Below are 18,866 nucleotides of genomic sequence, written 5' to 3' on the forward strand. Positions count from 1 at the left end.
TTATTTTAATGAGACTCAATCGCTATTTAACAATAACAAAACCAATTTAATACGCCTTGCTAAAAGATGAATTATAAGTTACAAAAATTCAAATATATCATACCAACGTAATATTGATATCTTATACGGTAAATGACATTGTAGTGAATATATCATACTTTAACTATACGATACAATGAATGAGCTATAATAATAATAATAATAATAATAATAATAATAATAATAATAATATAATAATAATACTAATAATAATAATAAATAATAATAATATACATAATAATAATAATAATATAATATAATACTAATAATATAATAATAATACATAATAAATAAAATAATAATCATAATAATAATCATAATCATAATACCTAATATCATATACTAACTCATCATCATAATAATAATACTATAATAATAATATAATAATCATAATAATATAATACTAATAATACTCCTAATCATCCTCCTCTCATCCTCCTCCTCCTCCTCTCCTCCTCCTCTCCTCCTCCTCCTCCTCCTCCTCCTCATCCTCCTCCTCCTCATCCTCCTCCTCCTCCCCTCCTCCTCCTCCTCCTCCTCCTCCTCCTCCTCCTCCTCCTACTACTCCTCCTCCTCCTCCTCCTCCTCCTCCTCCTCCTCCTCCTCCTCCTCCTCCTCCTCCTCCTCCTCCTCCTCCTCCTCCTCCTCCTCCTCCTCATCTCCTCCTCCTCCTCCTCCTCCTCCTCCTCCTCCCTCCTCCTCCTCCTCCTCCTCCTCCTCCTCCTCCTCCTCCTCCTCCTCCTCCTCCTCTCCTCCTCCTCCTCCTCCTCCTCTCTCCTCCTCCTCCTCCTCCTCCTCCTCCTCTCCTCCTCCCTCCCCTCCTCCTCCTCTCCTCCTCCTCATCCTCCTCTCCTCCTCCTCCTCTCCTCCTCCTCCTCCCTCCTCTCTCCTCCTCCTCCTCCTCCTCCTCCTCCTCTCCTCCTCCTCCTCCTCCTCCTACCCTGCCTACTCCACTCTCTCCTCCTCCTCCTCCTCCTCATCCTCCTCCTCCTCCTCCTCATCCTCCGCCTCCTCCTCATCCTCTCCTCCTCCTCCTCCTCCTCCTCCTCCCTCACTCCTCCTCCCTCCTCCTCCTCCGCCTCCTCCTCCTCCTCTCTCCTCCTCTCTCCTCCTCCTCCCTCCTCCTGTCCTTACCACACTCGAACACATAGCTACTTTGGATCGTCATTTCTTCGATCGGACTCTTCTTGGTCTCAGGTAAGGCCAAGTATATGAAGATACTCATAACCAACACAAGAAGGCAAAGAAAAAGAACAACCCAAATTTCAAGTGACAAAGCATGGTTAAGAAGATTTGAGCCATGATACAGGGTGCAACCCATGTTAACTGAAACATTCAAACTCTGAGCAGCAGAGATCGAATTTCAAGAGGGGAAATTTCACTAGCACCAGCCCACCCTAGAGGTCCCCAGACCAAGCATATCCAGCCACAAATATGCATATAAACAGCACCACTACAATTGCATACCACTTAGGTATCATCTCATTTACCTCTCCATCCACCCCAAATTTCACAGCAATGCATATTCCGACGACAATCTGATCATATGCATCAAAATATAAGGTCATTAAAAAATTTCACACAAATATAATATGGTCCATTTTGAGTACATCGAAAATGATGTTTCAAGTACCAAAATGATTTCAAGTCCAGCTGGTGGCTTCAATTCATTGGGATCGGGTATGACCACTACATTTTTAGGTTACGTCGAGCTTATAGTTTGATAGTTGTGATAATGATGATGATGATGATGATGATGATGATGATGATGATGTGAAGGTTAAAAGTACCTGACAGATAAGCATTTGAATGCCTCCTTCAATGAAAAGAAACCTTCTTCCCCACTTGTCCACTCCATAAATGGACACAACAGTGGCGAAAACATTCACCCCACCTGTGATCACAGTCGATATCAACGCGGCATTATTTCCTAAACCGATGGTCTGGAACAAGACAGGTGCATAAAACACGATCACGTTGATGCCGCTAAGCCCTTGAAAGAATGGAATGGCAATTCCCATCATGAGGTAGAACCTATACTTCTTTTTGAAAAGGTTTTTCCATGGGTGTTCCGTATTTTTAGACGCCTCACTTGCCAAAACCAAGTCTTTGAACTCTTGATCCACGTCAGCTACACCACGAATTCTCCTAAGTTTGGACCTAGCTTTGTCGTGCTCATCACACTCGATCATGAAAGTTGGTGTGTCTGAAATGACTAATGCACCTATGATAACGATTATAGCAGGGATTGCCGCGCCTCCTAAACTGAGTCTCCACCCAAAGCCACCATTGATTTTGTTAAACCCGAAGTTCAATAGATTAGCTACTAAGATGCCCAGGGTGACGCATAATTGAAATCCAATGTTGAGTGCACCTCTATACTTGTAAGGAGCCATCTCAGATAGGTAGAGTGGAACAGACTGCAAAAATGCAACTATTGTAATTATATATAAACTGCTTGGAAGTGGAACTACATAAATTAGAACATGAGAATATATTATTTATGGACTTCACCCAAGTCAATTTATCTATTATCTATCATTATTATAAAAATTTATTTTCTTACAAATACTAACATTTGTATAACATTCTTATTATTTAATAAAAATACTTATAGATTTTATTTATTTGAAATAATGATCTTTTTATATTATCTTTCGTGAGAAATGAGAATAATGAATAAATTAATAAAATATGTGAATAAATCAATATAACGCATGAATAGTTGCATCCAATTAATGTCGTGAAATCTCGCCCCCTCCAGGATTCGAACCCAGATGAGAATGACTATTCATACGTTACATTGATTTATTCGTAAATTTTATTGAGTTATTCATTATCAATTTACATTCTCATGAAAGATAACATTCTTGCGAGAGATATATATCTATATATATGGAAGGGCTAGGGTATAAACACTTCGTAACATATCAAATACGGACAAGTTAAAATGTATGAATTCTATGTAAGACACGTATGATTTCGCTGTGTAATTGTATGAATTGCAGAAAATAATTTTTTTGCCATCTATGAGATTCGAACTCGAAACCATGAATTTATCCAACAAGGTATATATATATATATATATATATATATATATATATAAATATAGAGAGAGAGAGGGAGAGAGAGAGAGATAGAGAGAGGTTCCATGGAGAATGCTAAATATTTAGAGAATAGAAAATGCGTGAAAAAATGGCGAATAAGTCAATAATTTTGATGAACAAATCAATGTACCGTATGAACAAGTATTTTGATTTGTGTTCAAATCCCGAGGGGGGCGAGATTTTCACTATATTTATTAAATACGTCTGTTCATTAGCTATGTTTATGTGGTCGTAAAATTTATAAATTTGTTCATTATTCTCCTTCTCTTGAAAAATATAATACTCTACGGAACCCAACTCTCTCTCTCTGTATATATATATAGGGAGTAGATCATGTAGATCTCACCCCTTATAATAGTATATAGATCCTAACTAAGAACCACATCATGTGTGTATGTTGCGCGCTAGGAGAGTGACACGCGGCGGATGTTTTCCAAGGGCATCCAAGACAAAATACATACAGAGGTAAAATAGGAATACAAATTTTGAAAATTAAAAAAATATATATATTTATTTATTTTTATTTTTTAATTATTTTTTTAATACCAAAAATTTAATTTTTTTTCTTGTGGCCGTCGTCAAAATTATGCATATAATTGAATACCAATATGCATAAAGGTAACACAAATATGCATGACGTGGGATAGAAATATCGATGGAAAAGTATCATTAGTCTATGACCCATCTGAAAAAGTATGATCCGTCAAGTGAATAGCTGCAAGAACTACCTGACGGTATCGCATAGTACTATGCATATAGTTCAACACGAATATGCATAAACAAAAATATAAATATGCATAACATTATTCGACAACAAGAGACACTAGAGGGTTTGCATACTAATATTTTCTCATGCATATTTCTATACAACATTATGCATATTTGAGTTTATGTTTATGCATATTGGTATTCAATTATATGCATAATTTGACGACAGTCGTGGGGAAAAAATGGGTTTTCGGTAAAAAAAAAATTATTATTATTTTTTTTCTTATAATTTCTGAAATGACTATTTTACCCCGTATTTTTTGCCTTGGAAAGCCTTAGGACGCTACTACCGTGTGGCGCGCTCCTAATGAGCCACGTGACTCCATTGTGTGGTCCAAATTTGGACCTATATATTATAAGTGGAGTGTATACTACATGATCCCACACACACACACACACACACATATATATAGGGGAGGGCTAGAATAAAAACACTCTTAAGTGTATAAAATATACTCCCTCCGTCCCTAAAACAACTTCCTCTTTTTCCATTTTGGGACGTTCCTCAAATAACTTCCTCTTTCTTTCTTTCCATTTTTGGACACCTACCCCACCACTAATAATACTTTATTTATTCTTACTTTTCACTTTTCACCACTCCCAATACTAATTATAACACTTTTCACAACTTTCAATAATAATTATATCATTTTTTCTCCACTATCAATACACTTTACAACTTTTCATTAAACCCGTGCCGTCCCCAAAGAGGAAGCCATTTCTGGGACGGAGGGAGTAAATGATTTTCAGCCCTTAGATCATCAAGATCTACGGTTGATTCGTAACCCTGTTGGATGAATTCGTGGTCCTGAGTTCGAATCCCAAATGTAACAAAAATTTATTTTTCGCAATTCGTAACTCTGTTGGATAAATTCATACGTGTTCTACATAAAATTCGTACATTAAGAAATGTTTATATTTTATACACTTAAGAGTGTTTTTATTCTAGCCCTCCCCTATATATATATATATATATATATATATATATATATATATATATATATATATATATATATATATACGGGAGCACTCCACTGAGACCCCCTATTTTTAGTGAGATCTTAGACACTATTTCGTGTGTTTATTTTATCAATCTTATGGCTGATATTGTACCTAGAGGGCGAATTTTTTTTCTAGGAATTTGAATCCTGGAGGGAGCGAAATATTTTAAACATTGTTATTCATCAGTATATACTACATTGTTCATCAGTATATAATGTCTTGTTCATCAGTATATATGTCTTATTCATTACTAATTAATTTTTTAAATTTTGTTATTCATCAGTATATACTGCTTTGTTCATCAGTATATAAAACAAATTCATTGAAAACTAAGGGTCTCAATGTCTCACGAAAAATAATGGTCTCATTGGAGCGCACCCCTATATATATATATATATATAGAGGGCAAAGTTCTATAGAAACGCAAATATAGACAGAGAAAGGAGACTGAATCTCAACCTTAATCCTATCTAATTTAACGGCCAACGTTCGTTCGTTCAACGTTCAATGCGGATTTGTGTTGCACGTGAACAACCATCAAATCCCCCAGCCCCCAAAAGTTCAACAAATCATTTTATACGTGCAACAACATTAACTGCCATGTTCAATGTTTCTAATTTGCGTTCAACACGTCTGTTTTTGCAGAATGCAACCATATATATATATATATATATATATATATATATTGTTGGGAACCCCATGGAATATCAGGTTTTATTTTGATGATACCAAAATCCTTAGGTTTAATTTGTAATAGACTAGAACAGTTTTGAACTCAAGTGTTAGAGTTCGCTTCTAGTTTAGTTAGCAGTTCTGAAGACTGAAGACCGAAGGACTGAAGACTGAAGATACCAACTGAAGTATCAGTTGAAGAATCAGTTCCGAACTGATTACTTAATGCATGCTCCGTGGACTCAGCAGACTGATACTAAAGTCAAGTATCAGTTAAACATTATTCCTCGGACTGAACTTCCAACGTTCAAAGGAAGCCACATGCTTACATAGTACAGCCGCATTAAATGCAGAGATCTCAGGATTATCCCTCTCTGCAGAGGTCATTCCTATTTGGTGGCTACTTTATCAGAGACGTCGCATCTCATGTTCATCAAGATAGCCGTTCTCACCAAACAAGGAACCTCAAAGATTGAAGCCTCAGCCCAAATTCAAAAAGCTCTCCAACAGAAGAAATCTTGAAGACGTTCTCCGCCAACAGATCTATTCAGGATCTCTCCTATAAGTAGCGCTCGAGGATCAACTTCAATCTTCACCGATTCAACGACATAAGCTGAAGCTCTGTCGAAATTGCTACTCAGCTCAAAGCTTAACCTCACCAAAGATTGAATCGAAGAAGAGAATTCCAAAGCCAAAATCATGCTGATTACACACATTCTCTTAGACCTTAGGCATATATCTGCTTACCAAGAAGCCCAGGTCAAAACTTGCTCCAAAGAACTTGTTCTTTGAAGTCTAGTTGGCAAGTTTTTCAAACCTCATTTCGATAGAAAGAAATCGAGTGTTCGAGTGGAAAAGGAGTTCAGGAAGGTACTCTGACTCCGTGAGATCCTAGTGAAAGGTCGTGCTAGGAGTGAGAAATCCGACGCGAGTGAAGCGTGGGTACTGAAGAAAGGACTCTTCAGTGGAACGATCACGGTTCGGTTTGCAGTGCACCAGTTAAGCACTTGCGGAGTGGATTGTTGGTCTGATCAACCGACCGTGGATGTAGGAAAGTGTTTTCCGAACCACGTAAAATTCTCTGTGTTATTGTAACACCCGGGCTTTTGATGACGTGTTTAATTGCTTAAGTTTGAGTAATTAGGGTATAGATCCCTTGTTTGATTTACTTTGTAAAGAGATGAGGAGTTATATGAAGTTCCCTTGTTATTTTTAAGATGTTGAGATGTTCTTTTGATGATGTTTGGATGATGTGAGATTTTATATCCGAAATTGAGTTTGAGTATTCGAATAATTCGAGATAATTATTTGAATGAGAACGGTGAACTCGGAAGTGAGATCTGAGTCCGTTAAGACATTTTTGAAAATTTTGACTTTTTGACGATGAATAGTAAAATACTGCTATTTCGTCTTTTTGTCGACTTTCAAAATCTTACGTGCACGTCATCAAGAAATATTCTTAGTTTTTCGATACGAGTCCAATAATGAAAGTTTTTATTTTTGGATGACGAGTGAATAGTAAACTGTGATTTCTCGATAAACGAACCGAGCTCGTTTATCAGAATTTCGAGAACGAGCTTGCGTTTTCTATATTTATATAGAATTACGAGTATAATAAAAGTGAGTAGGAGTTGAGAGGGCGAGTAACTAAGAGTATGGGTAGTTAGTCGTTAAAACGAGACGAAACGAGATATTTAACGACTAAATGATTAAATATCCTATAATATTTAAACCTACCCTACCCCTAACCACCCCCCAACCGCCCAAACCCCTTTTCCCTCACCAAGTGTTGACTGAGATCAGCCAAACACTGCACTCACTCACTAATCACACGCAACACACACACTGGCACCTAAAACACACACTACACACACCATTTTCCATTTAAGCTTGGACGGAGCTTTTGACTTCCGATTTGAGCACCGAGACGAGCGCCGATCATCTTTTCGATCACGTATCTAAGTAGGTAAGATCTCTACCTACGTTTTGATGGTTTTCTTTTCGATTTTCGTCGACGTCGAAAAACGTTGATTCTCGACTTTATTTTGAAACGACGTCGGATCGTCGTGAAATTTTAGTATGTTGTTCTTGGGTAGATGTTGAGCATGTTTAATGAAGGGAGTAAGAACGGAACGAACCGTAGCTATGAAACCCATGAGGGCAGCCCCGTTTTTCACATATTAGCTTGTCTTTCGATTTTTGTTTGATCGTTTTGACTTGATATTTGTGCTTAGGGGTATGCTAGGATCGATATATATTAAATTCGTATTTTTCCAAGCACGAAAATTGTATAAATTTTTAGAGTATGATTATTTAAATTCGTGAAGTTTGAGACGTTGCATAATGAATATTATTGCGTATATGTGTTCTACGATATCACATGAGCATGCTAATTGATTTACAATTTATGGATGATAATTGTTGAACGAAATTAAAACTGGAATTCTGTCAAAATTTTACAGCAGTTTCAAGCTTATGTTTCGATGAGTTTTCATTGCTTGATGGCTCTGAAATTTTAGTATGTTTATCTATGATATGTGTATTTCGTTGCTGCAAAATTTCATGTCTTTTGGATGATGTTTGCTATTTTAAAGATATTTTGAAAAATCCTTGACAGAATCTGTCAACTATTGGTAGACTTCACAAAAACGTGTATATCTATTAATCCATGAAGGATTTTGCATCACCGTTTTTTTTAAACGAAACTAGACTTCAATACTTTTCTAAAAACATAAGATTTCGATTTTATGACCTCTGAAACAGAGCAGTTTATTATTTCAAAAATGCCCTGTTCTGCTGTCATATTTGTCCAACAGTAAAAGTGTATGAGTTTCATTGTTTATTTGGCAGATCATATGAACGTTTTCTCTTGTGAAATTTTAACCAAATCTTCAAGGATACCTTTAGTTTTGGATGATTAAATTTTATGGAATTTTATTAAGGTTTGCCTTGGTTTCTAATGGCCTAAATAAAATTGGCAGAAACTGTCAATCTTTGACAGCCTGCACTAAAAGAGCAATATCTCCAAAAACCTTTAACCTTTTTGGTTAACTACCATTTTTAGAGTGAACTACACTTCATGAAGTTTTTGAGATCAATTGGTATGAGAGTTTATGATGATTGAGTTGGTTGTTATGAATTTTTAAAGATGACACAAAAACAGCAAAACTTTCTAGAAAACAACTTGATTATATTTGTTTTGATGGATGATACGATATGACTAAATGGTGTGAGTTGTGAGAGTTATGATTAACGCACATAAATGTTGGTATCTGACACTCGAACAATTGGTGTCGAGTATAAATGATAGTTTACTGATAAAGAGTTTTGATGATTTTGAATTGTTTGGTTTGCGTTGAAAAGATGTCAAGATGTTAAGTTTTGAGTCGAGAGACGAGTTCACGTAGTGAGATTCACGCGTTGAAATCTCGTGGCTAACATTATATATGAATAGGTCATGCCGAAATTTTTAGTGAAATTAGAATTTGAGCATAGTCAATTCTTGTTGACCCGTGACTCAAATACATGCCTAATGGAAAGTTTAACTTTCTAATCGGTTAATTATACGAGATGAGAGCGAATAGATCTGCTAAGAAAGTGGACTTTTCGATGTGTTAAATATTTCTTTTAATTGAAGCGCTGCTAATTATAACATAAGGATGTTATAATTAATGAGTAATGACGAGAGATAATAATTGTTATATTGATTAACAATCAAGAGAGATGAACATTAGAGATACTAATGTTTCAAAAAAGAGATTAGATTATTAATCGAGGTTTCTTTTATAACTTCTCACCAATTCTTCATAACGATGAAGGTCCTTTTGGGAAGTAATGACTTGAGGGAGAGAGTGACGTTACTCATTGATACAGAGACACAACGAGGTGGGCATTACTTTTACTATACGTATATAGAGATCCCCTGCGTGTCGTAGGCCTCTTATACGAATGAATGCATGAGATGAATTAACTGTTAATTTCAGTTTTATATATCTATCAAACGAGTTTAATGCTACCTTTGAACAAGTTATTTCGTGACAAATCTTTGAACTGGAAAATATTACAACTGTTGTCTTGCCATAAAATGTTTAAATTTTAGTATGATATCTATCTGCTTTGGCTTTGTCAATGATGCAATCGAATTCGGGTCCTGAGCAGTTGATAGCTATCCTGCCAGGACTAGTGTACACCAGTGACCGTGAGTCATCTAGCGGGTTGGCCGGTCAAGTGACCGTGAGAGGTGGCCACCTCTCCGGCACACAGTTTCAGATATGATAGATTACAAAAGAACTTAGTCTGATCAGACGAACTTTAAGAATCACAAATGAACTTAGTAAGCTTGGGCCTTTTTAGCGAAAAACTCCCTTGCTGTACTGATTATGATGGCATGACAATTTATAGTTTTGAAGCATGTATTTTTATACCTAGGCATACGTGCCCACTGAGTGCTTTTGTACTCAGCCCTGCATATGTTTTCTAAATGTGCAGGTTGAGCTGATGTGATGATGGTGCTGCAATGAGCGGAGTCTCCAGGGTTGTTAATAAATAGTTAACCTGTCTAGAATATGTCTTCATACATATGTCTAGCTACTTTCCGCTGCAAGATGTTGTTGATGTTATAGCATGTTAGGTCATACTTTGAGTCTTAAGAGAATGGTTTCATATGATGTATAACTTGATTAATGATATTAATTAAGTTTTATGCTGTCTTTCATAGACTGTTTTCAATTGAGTATTAATGAATAAAAATGACGAGTTTTATTAAGATGAGTAAGTTTTACGGCTATAAATGACGCCCCTTTTCTTCCCCTTCTTCTTTAACCCCATCTCTAGTCGTAGATCACTCGGCTTAACTATCCTTAGTTAGGGCGGGCTGTGACAGTTATTTATAGCTTTCAGTCTTTACTTACTTATCTGTGTTCTTACATTTGATAAACTGAATACTGAATAACTGCAAAGAGAAACCTAAGACTAACAACGTGCTCAACCGAGGCTATTACGAAACAAGTTTATTTCCGCTGCGTATGATATCAGTCTGACTGATCTATCTTCTGATAGTCATGAAGATTTATATCATCTCTATTTTAGCAAACTCGACTGAAGCCCTTACGTGCATCAGTTAAGTTCCAGTAACTTAACTGATAACTCCTTACTGAAGAGTTTTCCGTATCAGTCGTCAACCCTGTTCGTTCAAAACTCTTTTCAGTCAACAGGTGTCATAGTTTGCCTGTAAAGTTTCGTTTTGATCTCTGTCTTGAGATCCCTCCGTTTTTAGAGGAAAGAAAAGAAAAATAGCCCATAGGTGTATTCCCCCCCCATACACCTATTCGAGACCCTTCGGACCTAACATATATATATATGAGAGGGCTAAAATAAATACACTTCTTAAAATATAAAATAAGAATCATTTTCAGCCCTTAGATCATTAAGATCGACAGTTGATTCATCATCCCGTTGAATGAATTCATGGTCCTGAGTTCGAATCTCAAAGGTAGCAAAAATTTATTTTTTGCAATTCATACATTTATACATCAAATTCATACGTTCTACATAAAATTCATACATTTTTCATAATTCTTATTTCTTATTTTAAGAGGTGCTCTCACGGTAGCCCTTCCCTATATATATATGGGTGCGCTCCAATGAGACCCCTTATTTTTCATGAAACACTGAGACAACCTATATACAATGAATAAGATATATATACTGATGAACAAAGCAATATATACTGATGAATAAAGAAATTTAAAAAATTGGTAATGAATAAGACATATATACTGATGAAGAAGGCACAATGTACTGATGAACAATGCAGTATATATTGATGAATAATGAAATTTAAAATATTTCGCTCCAGGATTCGAACCCTGAGAAAAAAATTCGCCCTGTAGGTACAATATCAGTGATAGAATTGACAAAATAAACGCACGAGATCATGTCTAAGATCTCACTATAAATAGGGATAAATGCACGAGATCGCATTTAAGATCTCATTAAAATAGGAAATCTTATTGGAGCGCTCCTATATATATATATATATATATATATATATATATATATATATGTCAATAACTTTACTGAATAAATCAAGAGACCGTATGGATAGACATATATTCATAAAACATGCCACCTTCAGGATTTGAACCCCAGGCAGAATGTCTGTTCAGTATAATTGTTGGCGTATTCAGTAAAATGATTAACTTATTCAGACCGTCTTTATCTTTTTCTCTATATTTAGCACTCTCTATTAATCTATTTCCTATATATATATATATAGAATTCCAAAGGTAGCGATAAATTTATTTTTCGCAATTCATACCTTTATGCATTGAATTCATACGTGTTAAACATAAAATTCATACATTTTAATGCGTTTTTATTTTATACGATAAAATGTGTTTTTATTCTAGCCCTCCCCTATATATATATATATATATATATATATATATATATATATATATATATATATAGGGTGTGGTTCTAGAGAGTACATTATTTGTGAGAACGTGAGAACCATCAAATCTAATGCATTCGCTGTTAAAATTAATGCACTAAAAAAAATAAAAAAAATTGCTCCCTTCAGGATTCGAACCCAGGATCTGCATTCATCCAACAAGATGATACATCCACCGTAGATCTTGATAATCGAATGGCTGAAAATGGTTCTCCGTTCTTTTTTTATTTATGGTTCTTTCTTGAACTTCTCCCTATATATATATATATATATATATATATATATATATAGGGGGCCGCTCCAATGAGACCCCCTAATTTTAGTGAGATCTAGGGCACGATCTGGTGCGTTTATTTTATCAATCCTATGGCTGATATTGTATCTGGAGGGTGATTTTTTTTCGCAGGGTTCGAATCCTGGAGGGAGCAGAATATTTTAAATTTTGTTATTCATCAGTATATACTGCATTGTTCATCAGTATATACGGCCCTGTTCATCAGTATATATGTCTTATTCATTACGAATTTTTAAAATTTTATTTTTCATCAGTATATACATCTTGTTCATTAGATATGCGTTTTGTTCATTAGTATTATATGTCTTATTCATTGTACTCATGTTACACGAAAAATAGAGGGTCTCACTGGAGCGCGCCCCTATATATATATATATATATATATATATATATATATATATATATATATATATATATGTGTGTGTGTGTGTGTGTGTGTGTGTGTGTGTGTACCTAAAATTCATTTTTTTTTTCTCGGTCGTCGTCAAAAATTATGCATATAATTGAATACCAATATGCATAAATGTAAATTCAAATATGCATGATACTGGATAGAAATATGCATGAGAAAGTATCAGTATACAAACCCTCTGGTGTCTCTCGCTGTCGAATAATGCTATGTATATTTGTGTGCAATGTTATGCATATTTATGTTTTCTTTTATGCATATTCGTGTTAAACTATATGCATAGTACTATGACACACCATCAGGTAGCTCTCGTCGTTGGTCACTTGACAGGTCACACTGATATTTTCTTATGTATATTTCTATCCAACGTCATGCATATTTGGGTTTATGTTTATACATATTGGTGTTTAAATTTGTGCATAATTTTTACGACGTCAACGAAAAAAAAATGAATTTTCAGAAAAAAAAAAATATATATATATATATATATATATATATATATATATATATATATATATATAGGGGGCGGTTATTCAATAAACCACCCTTATTTTAAGAATTACGAACCAACAAAAATGCATGAATTTTATGTATAACACGCATGAATAAACTGTACAAAGGTATGAATTGCGAAAAATAATTTTTTGCTACCTTTGGGATTCGAACTCAAGACCATGAATTTATTTAACAAAGTGATGAATCAACCGTAGATCTTGATGATCTAAGGGCTGAAAATGGTTCCTAATTTATATTTTAAGAAGCGTTCTTATTTTAGTCTTCCCCTATATATATATATATTTTAATTTTTTTAATTTTTGAAAATTTTATTCCTATTTTATCTTTGTGTGTATTTTGTCTTGGAAGCCATTGGAAGGCATTCGCCACGTGTCACTCTCATAGTGCGCCACATACACACTTATGTGGTCCTTATTTAGAATCTATATACTATTATAAGGAGATATATTTACATTATCCACTCCCTATATATATATATATATATATATGGGGAATAGATCAATAGAAAGACGGTCTTAATCAATCAATAATTTTTCTGAAGATGCCAACAATTTTATTGAACAGACATTCCGCCTGAGGTTCAAATCTTGAAGGGGGCCGATTTTATGAATATATGTCTATTCATACGGTCTATTGTTTTATTCGACAAAGTTATTGACTTATTCAGAACGATCAATAGAGAATTCTCCATTGATCCTAACTATATATATATAGGGATGGGTTCCCGTAGTACCGTGTCCTTAGGTAGTATTAGGGCTGTCGATCGGTTCGGGTTCGGTTACCCGTACCCGAATTTTCGGTTACCCGAACTCGAAATTGCCAAATTTCAATAACCGTTCTCGAACCGTTTTAGAAGTTCGGTTACCCAATACCCGCTTCGGTTAACCAATTGGGTTATTTGGGTATCCGAAATACCCATTTAAAAAATATAATTCAAATAATTTTTGCTCTATCTACTCTAAAAGAAATTACAAATATTAGTAATATATATTTACAAATATATATTATATATATATATTAAATAATTTACAAATATATAATATATATGTAAATTTACAAATATATAATATATATTTACAAATATATAATATATTTGTAAATATATTATAATATATATGTAAATTATTTGTAAATTTACAAATATAACATATTTGTAAATATATAATATATATGTTAATTTACAAAATATATTATATAATATATATATATATATAATATTTACAATATATATATATATATATATTAAATAATTTACAAATATATTTATATATTAATTTACAAATATATGATATATTGATAATATATATATTAAATAATTAATAAAATTATTTTCGGTTATTCGGTTAACCCGATCGATTTTTCGGGTTAACCGATAACCGAAATTTCCAAAAAAACAATAACCGAAACCGATCCATTACCCGAAATTTTCGGTTATTGGATACCCAAACCCAGGAATTTCGGTTCGGTTAATTGGATACCCAAAACCCGATAACCATTTAGACACCAAGATTGTGACACGTGGCAAGGAGTTTTTAAAGCCTTCCAAGGCAAAAACCGCGCAGGGCTAAAATTGGAATATAATTTTTTAATATTAAACAAATATGTTTTCATACATAAAGTATCACACAAAAATGCATAAACCCTACATAACAAATCTTGATTTTTTGCCGCTGACCCAACCCACCCCCCATTCCCCGGTCAATTTTTTTTGTTTGCATATCTTTGCACACAAAAATTCATAAAATTGTATAAAAACGATGCATTGCATTTTTTCGACAGATGAGGGATTTTGCCGCTGACCCACCCCACCCCCACCCACCTGATCGAATTTTTTGTGTGCAATGTTATGCATTTTTGAGTTTATACATATGCATTTGTGGGTGCAAAGTTATGCAAAAAAATTAGTAAAAAGAAAATACTAGATTTATCGATAAATTAGGAGGGGGAGTGGAGGGGCAAGAAATACTAGATTTATCGAAAAATGCAATGCATTTTTTTACAATTTAATGTATTTTTATGTGAAACTTTATGCATGAAAAGCATGTCAAATCTAAAAAAATCAACAAAAAATTGACCTTAGATCATCAAGATCTACGGTTGATTTGTAATCCTGTTGGATGGATTTATGGTCCTGAGTTCGAATCCCAAAGGTAGCAAAAAATTATTTTTCACAATTCATACATTTATATAGCGAATTCATACGTGTTCTACATAAAATTCATATATTAAAAATTGCTCTTATTTCTTATTTTAAGATGTGCTCTCACGGTAGCCCACCTCTATATATATATATATATATATATATATATATATATATATAGAGAGAGAGAGAGAGAGAGAGAGAGAGAGAGAGAGAGAAAGAAAGAAAAAAATGTTCGACAGAGAATGCTAAATATTTAGATAATAGAGAATGCATGAAAACAAAAATGAACAGATCTACAATTTTTACGAACAAATCAATGTACTGTATGAACAAACATTTTGACCTGGGTTCGAATCCTGATGGGGGCGAGATTTTCACTATTTTTACTAAATATGTTTGTTCATTAGTTATGTTGATTTGTTCGTAAATGTATAGATTTGTTCAGAACGAAATATATAATAATTATCTGTTGAACTTGACCCTAATCCCTATATATATATATATATATATATGTATATATATTTGATTTTTTTTTTTCTGATTTTACCATGTTGCGAATTTTGCCTTAGAAGGGGAAATTTTGGTGCGTGTCACAATCTTGGTGCGCTACATGAACAAAACATGTGGTCCATAATATTCTAGGCGTGGGCAAGTTGGGAATAAGAAAAACCTGGTTTGAAAATCCAACTCCGAACCCCTGAAGAATACGGCCAAAAATGAGCATCCATAGAGCAGCAGCAAAGGCATTGATGAAAGCTCCGACGCAGAAGAGCACACCCCCGACCAGCATCGTCAGCTTTCTGCCGAGTTTCCTCGTCAACGTTGAGGCCACCACCGACGAACAAAGTGCAGCCAGATACAAGGACGATGTAAACAATGACACTAAATGGCTGTCAAATTGGCAATACCCATTATTCTGCACCCAACTATCCTCTTTTTGCTTCTCGGCTACCGACGGAAAAAATTTCTCCAAGAATGGATCCATTGACGTAACTCCACCTGCAATATTACAAACTACTTATTTAACTTTTTCTGCCATTCTAGCTAAAAACTAAATTACCAACTTTCAACTTTTGTCTGTATAATTCTAATTAAAATCGACAAAAAAGGTTTCGACTTCGCCGGCGTCCTAGACATTCGACACTCCTAATCTAAATTAAAAGGTCACGCTGGTCTTTATATTGGGTGTTTGGCTGAGCTTATAAAATCTTTAAAACAGTTTATAAGCTTCTTCAAAGTGTTTGATAAAATAAGCTTTTAAAGAGTTTAATTTCATATTTTTACAAAAATAACTTAATTATGATTTTTTATTTTTATTATATATCATTTTAGTTTCATATTTTTTCGATTTTATCTCTTTAAGAAAAATTCTCTCTTTCTAATAAAAAATTCTCTCTAACTCTTATGAGTTTAATTTTCCAAACACTTCGACAACTTATAAGTTCTTATGAAAGTATATTTCCTATATCAAACACTTTAACAATTTATAAGTTCTTATGAAACTATATCTTATGCTTTTGAAACATCTTATAAGCTCCAAGAGCTTATAAACTCTTTAAAACAACTTAACCAAACACCCTCATAGTCTGAATTAAAAAATGAACAGAAACAAAATAGCATGAACCTTGATCCTGTATTCATTAATTTTAGGGTCCGATAGAAAATTTCCGGCTATTGAAAGCTGATGAGGATTGTTAAGTCTCTGGTGGAATTTCGTCCAGTATATAAAAATTTATGTGGAAATTATATATTGTGTTAATTTTACTTTCTAGTCGCAACTTTGGCATATTGATGCCTTTATGGCCTGAAATTAAAGTTAATCAAATTCCCTTTTTGTCTTAAATCTTCCCTATATATGGAAGAGGAAGACCCTAAATTTTTAAGATTTTCAACATTCACAGCTCATATAGGATATTAAATTGGAATCCTTTTTCTCAAAAGATTTTAATCATTTACAAATTATAGAAGGAAAAACAATCCTAGTCTTTCCTCGCTTTATTTATCAAACAGGTATATTAATGTAAGAGAAAAAATGACAACACATTAATAAATACCTGAAATTCCGATATCGTAACCGAAAATGAGACCGCCCGTGGCTGCAATAACGCAGGTTACAATAACATACGGTGTCAAGTTGCCGGGGTATTCTTTCCCGTCGGTCATTCCTCTGCCTCTCTCTCTCTCCAACAAATCCACCATTAATAGTGAAGATCGAGAAAATACTTATCACTTACAAAAACTAAATAGAAATAAAAATGGAGAATTTTGACGTGACAGCGTAGGAATTCCAAGTCGTGAGCAGATTTTGGGCCTCTAAGTCAAACAAATATATTTTCTCCCAAGATGACCTCCTTTGAATGGCACCTTGATGTACATATATAATCATGAGATGGGGTGGGTCATATATATATACTCCATTTGTCTACAAGAAATAGTCCTATAATATTTCTTATAAGAAATAACGAGTTTTAACAAAAATGATTTAATTTATTGTGAGTGAAGAAAGAGCTTCATTTAAAAATAATGTTAATAATGATAATTAATTGTATTGTAAGTGAAGAAAAGAGTCTAGTGATAAAAAAATTAAAAATGAAAATTGACTTATTTTGTGAACGTCCTAAAATTAAATAGCAAATTTTTTTTTTGTGTGAACGGAGAGAGTATATTACTACTACTCTATTCTATTAGAGTCATGGCTGATCCATCAGTGAGGCTGCCGCCTCAGGCCGCGCCAACGAAAACATAAGGCGTATATATATATATATATATATTATATATATATATATATAGGGTCAAGTTAAACAGAGAATTATTATATATTTCATTTTGAACAAGTCTATACATTTTACGAACAGATCAACATAACTAACGAGCAGACGTATTAAAAAAAAAAGAGAAACACTCGCCACCAGCAGGATTCGAACCCGGAGCAAATTGCTGTTCATGCGGTACATTGATTTGTTCGTAAAAATTGCAGATCTGTTCGTTTTTATTTCACGAATTCTCTATTCTCTAAATATTTAGCATTCTCTGTTTAACTTTTCTATATATATAGAGAATGGTTCAACAGAGAAGCTAAATATTGTGGAGAATAGAGAATTGCAAATTGCAAATTGCTGTTCATTAGTTATGTTGATCTGTTCGTAAAATATATAGATTTGTTCATGATGAATAAAAAGATAATTCTCTGTTGAACTCAACCCTATATATATATAGGGTGTGGTTCTAAGAGAACTACATTATTTGTGAGAACGAGAGAACCATCAAATCCAATGCATTCACTGTAAAAATTAAAGCATTTGCTGTTAAAATTAATGCACTCAAAAAAAAAAAAAATTGCTCCCTTCAGGATTCGAACCCAGGATCTGCATTCATCCAACAAGATGATGTCCACCGTAGATCTTGATGATCGAATGGTGAAAATGGTTCTTCGTTCTTTTTTATTTATGGTTCTTTCCTGA

At 34.0% G+C, this 18,866-nt stretch overlaps 1 protein-coding gene across 1 annotated transcript; it reads right to left on the reverse strand.

The window, feature by feature from the left end:
* Positions 1–1,164: 1,164 nt before the first annotated feature.
* On the reverse strand, positions 1,165–17,757 carry LOC131012404 (sugar carrier protein C-like). The gene is made up of 4 exons (XM_057940357.1): positions 17,460–17,757; positions 16,076–16,404; positions 1,830–2,459; positions 1,165–1,577 (listed from the first exon to the last, which is right to left on the reverse strand). Exons 1-4 carry the CDS (start codon positions 17,602–17,604, stop codon positions 1,437–1,439), a joined length of 1,245 nt encoding a protein of 414 aa, XP_057796340.1. The 5' UTR covers positions 17,605–17,757; the 3' UTR covers positions 1,165–1,436.
* Positions 17,758–18,866: the final 1,109 nt, after the last annotated feature.

Source organism: Salvia miltiorrhiza, chromosome 2, assembly GCF_028751815.1.
Source record: "Salvia miltiorrhiza cultivar Shanhuang (shh) chromosome 2, IMPLAD_Smil_shh, whole genome shotgun sequence".
Classification (NCBI taxonomy): Eukaryota; Viridiplantae; Streptophyta; class Magnoliopsida; order Lamiales; family Lamiaceae; genus Salvia; species Salvia miltiorrhiza.

Coding starts and splice junctions, on each gene's coding strand:
- LOC131012404 (XM_057940357.1), bottom strand. CDS start 17,604: ATGGTGGATTTGTTGGAGAGAGAGAGAGGCAGAGGAATGACCGACGGG. Junction 2,460..16,075: donor GAGTTGGATTTTCAAACCAG/GTTTTTCTTATT, acceptor GCATTTTTGCAG/TCTGTTCCACTCTACCTATC. Junction 1,578..1,829: donor TTCAAATGCTTATCTGTCAG/GTACTTTTAACC, acceptor GCATATGATCAG/ATTGTCGTCGGAATATGCAT.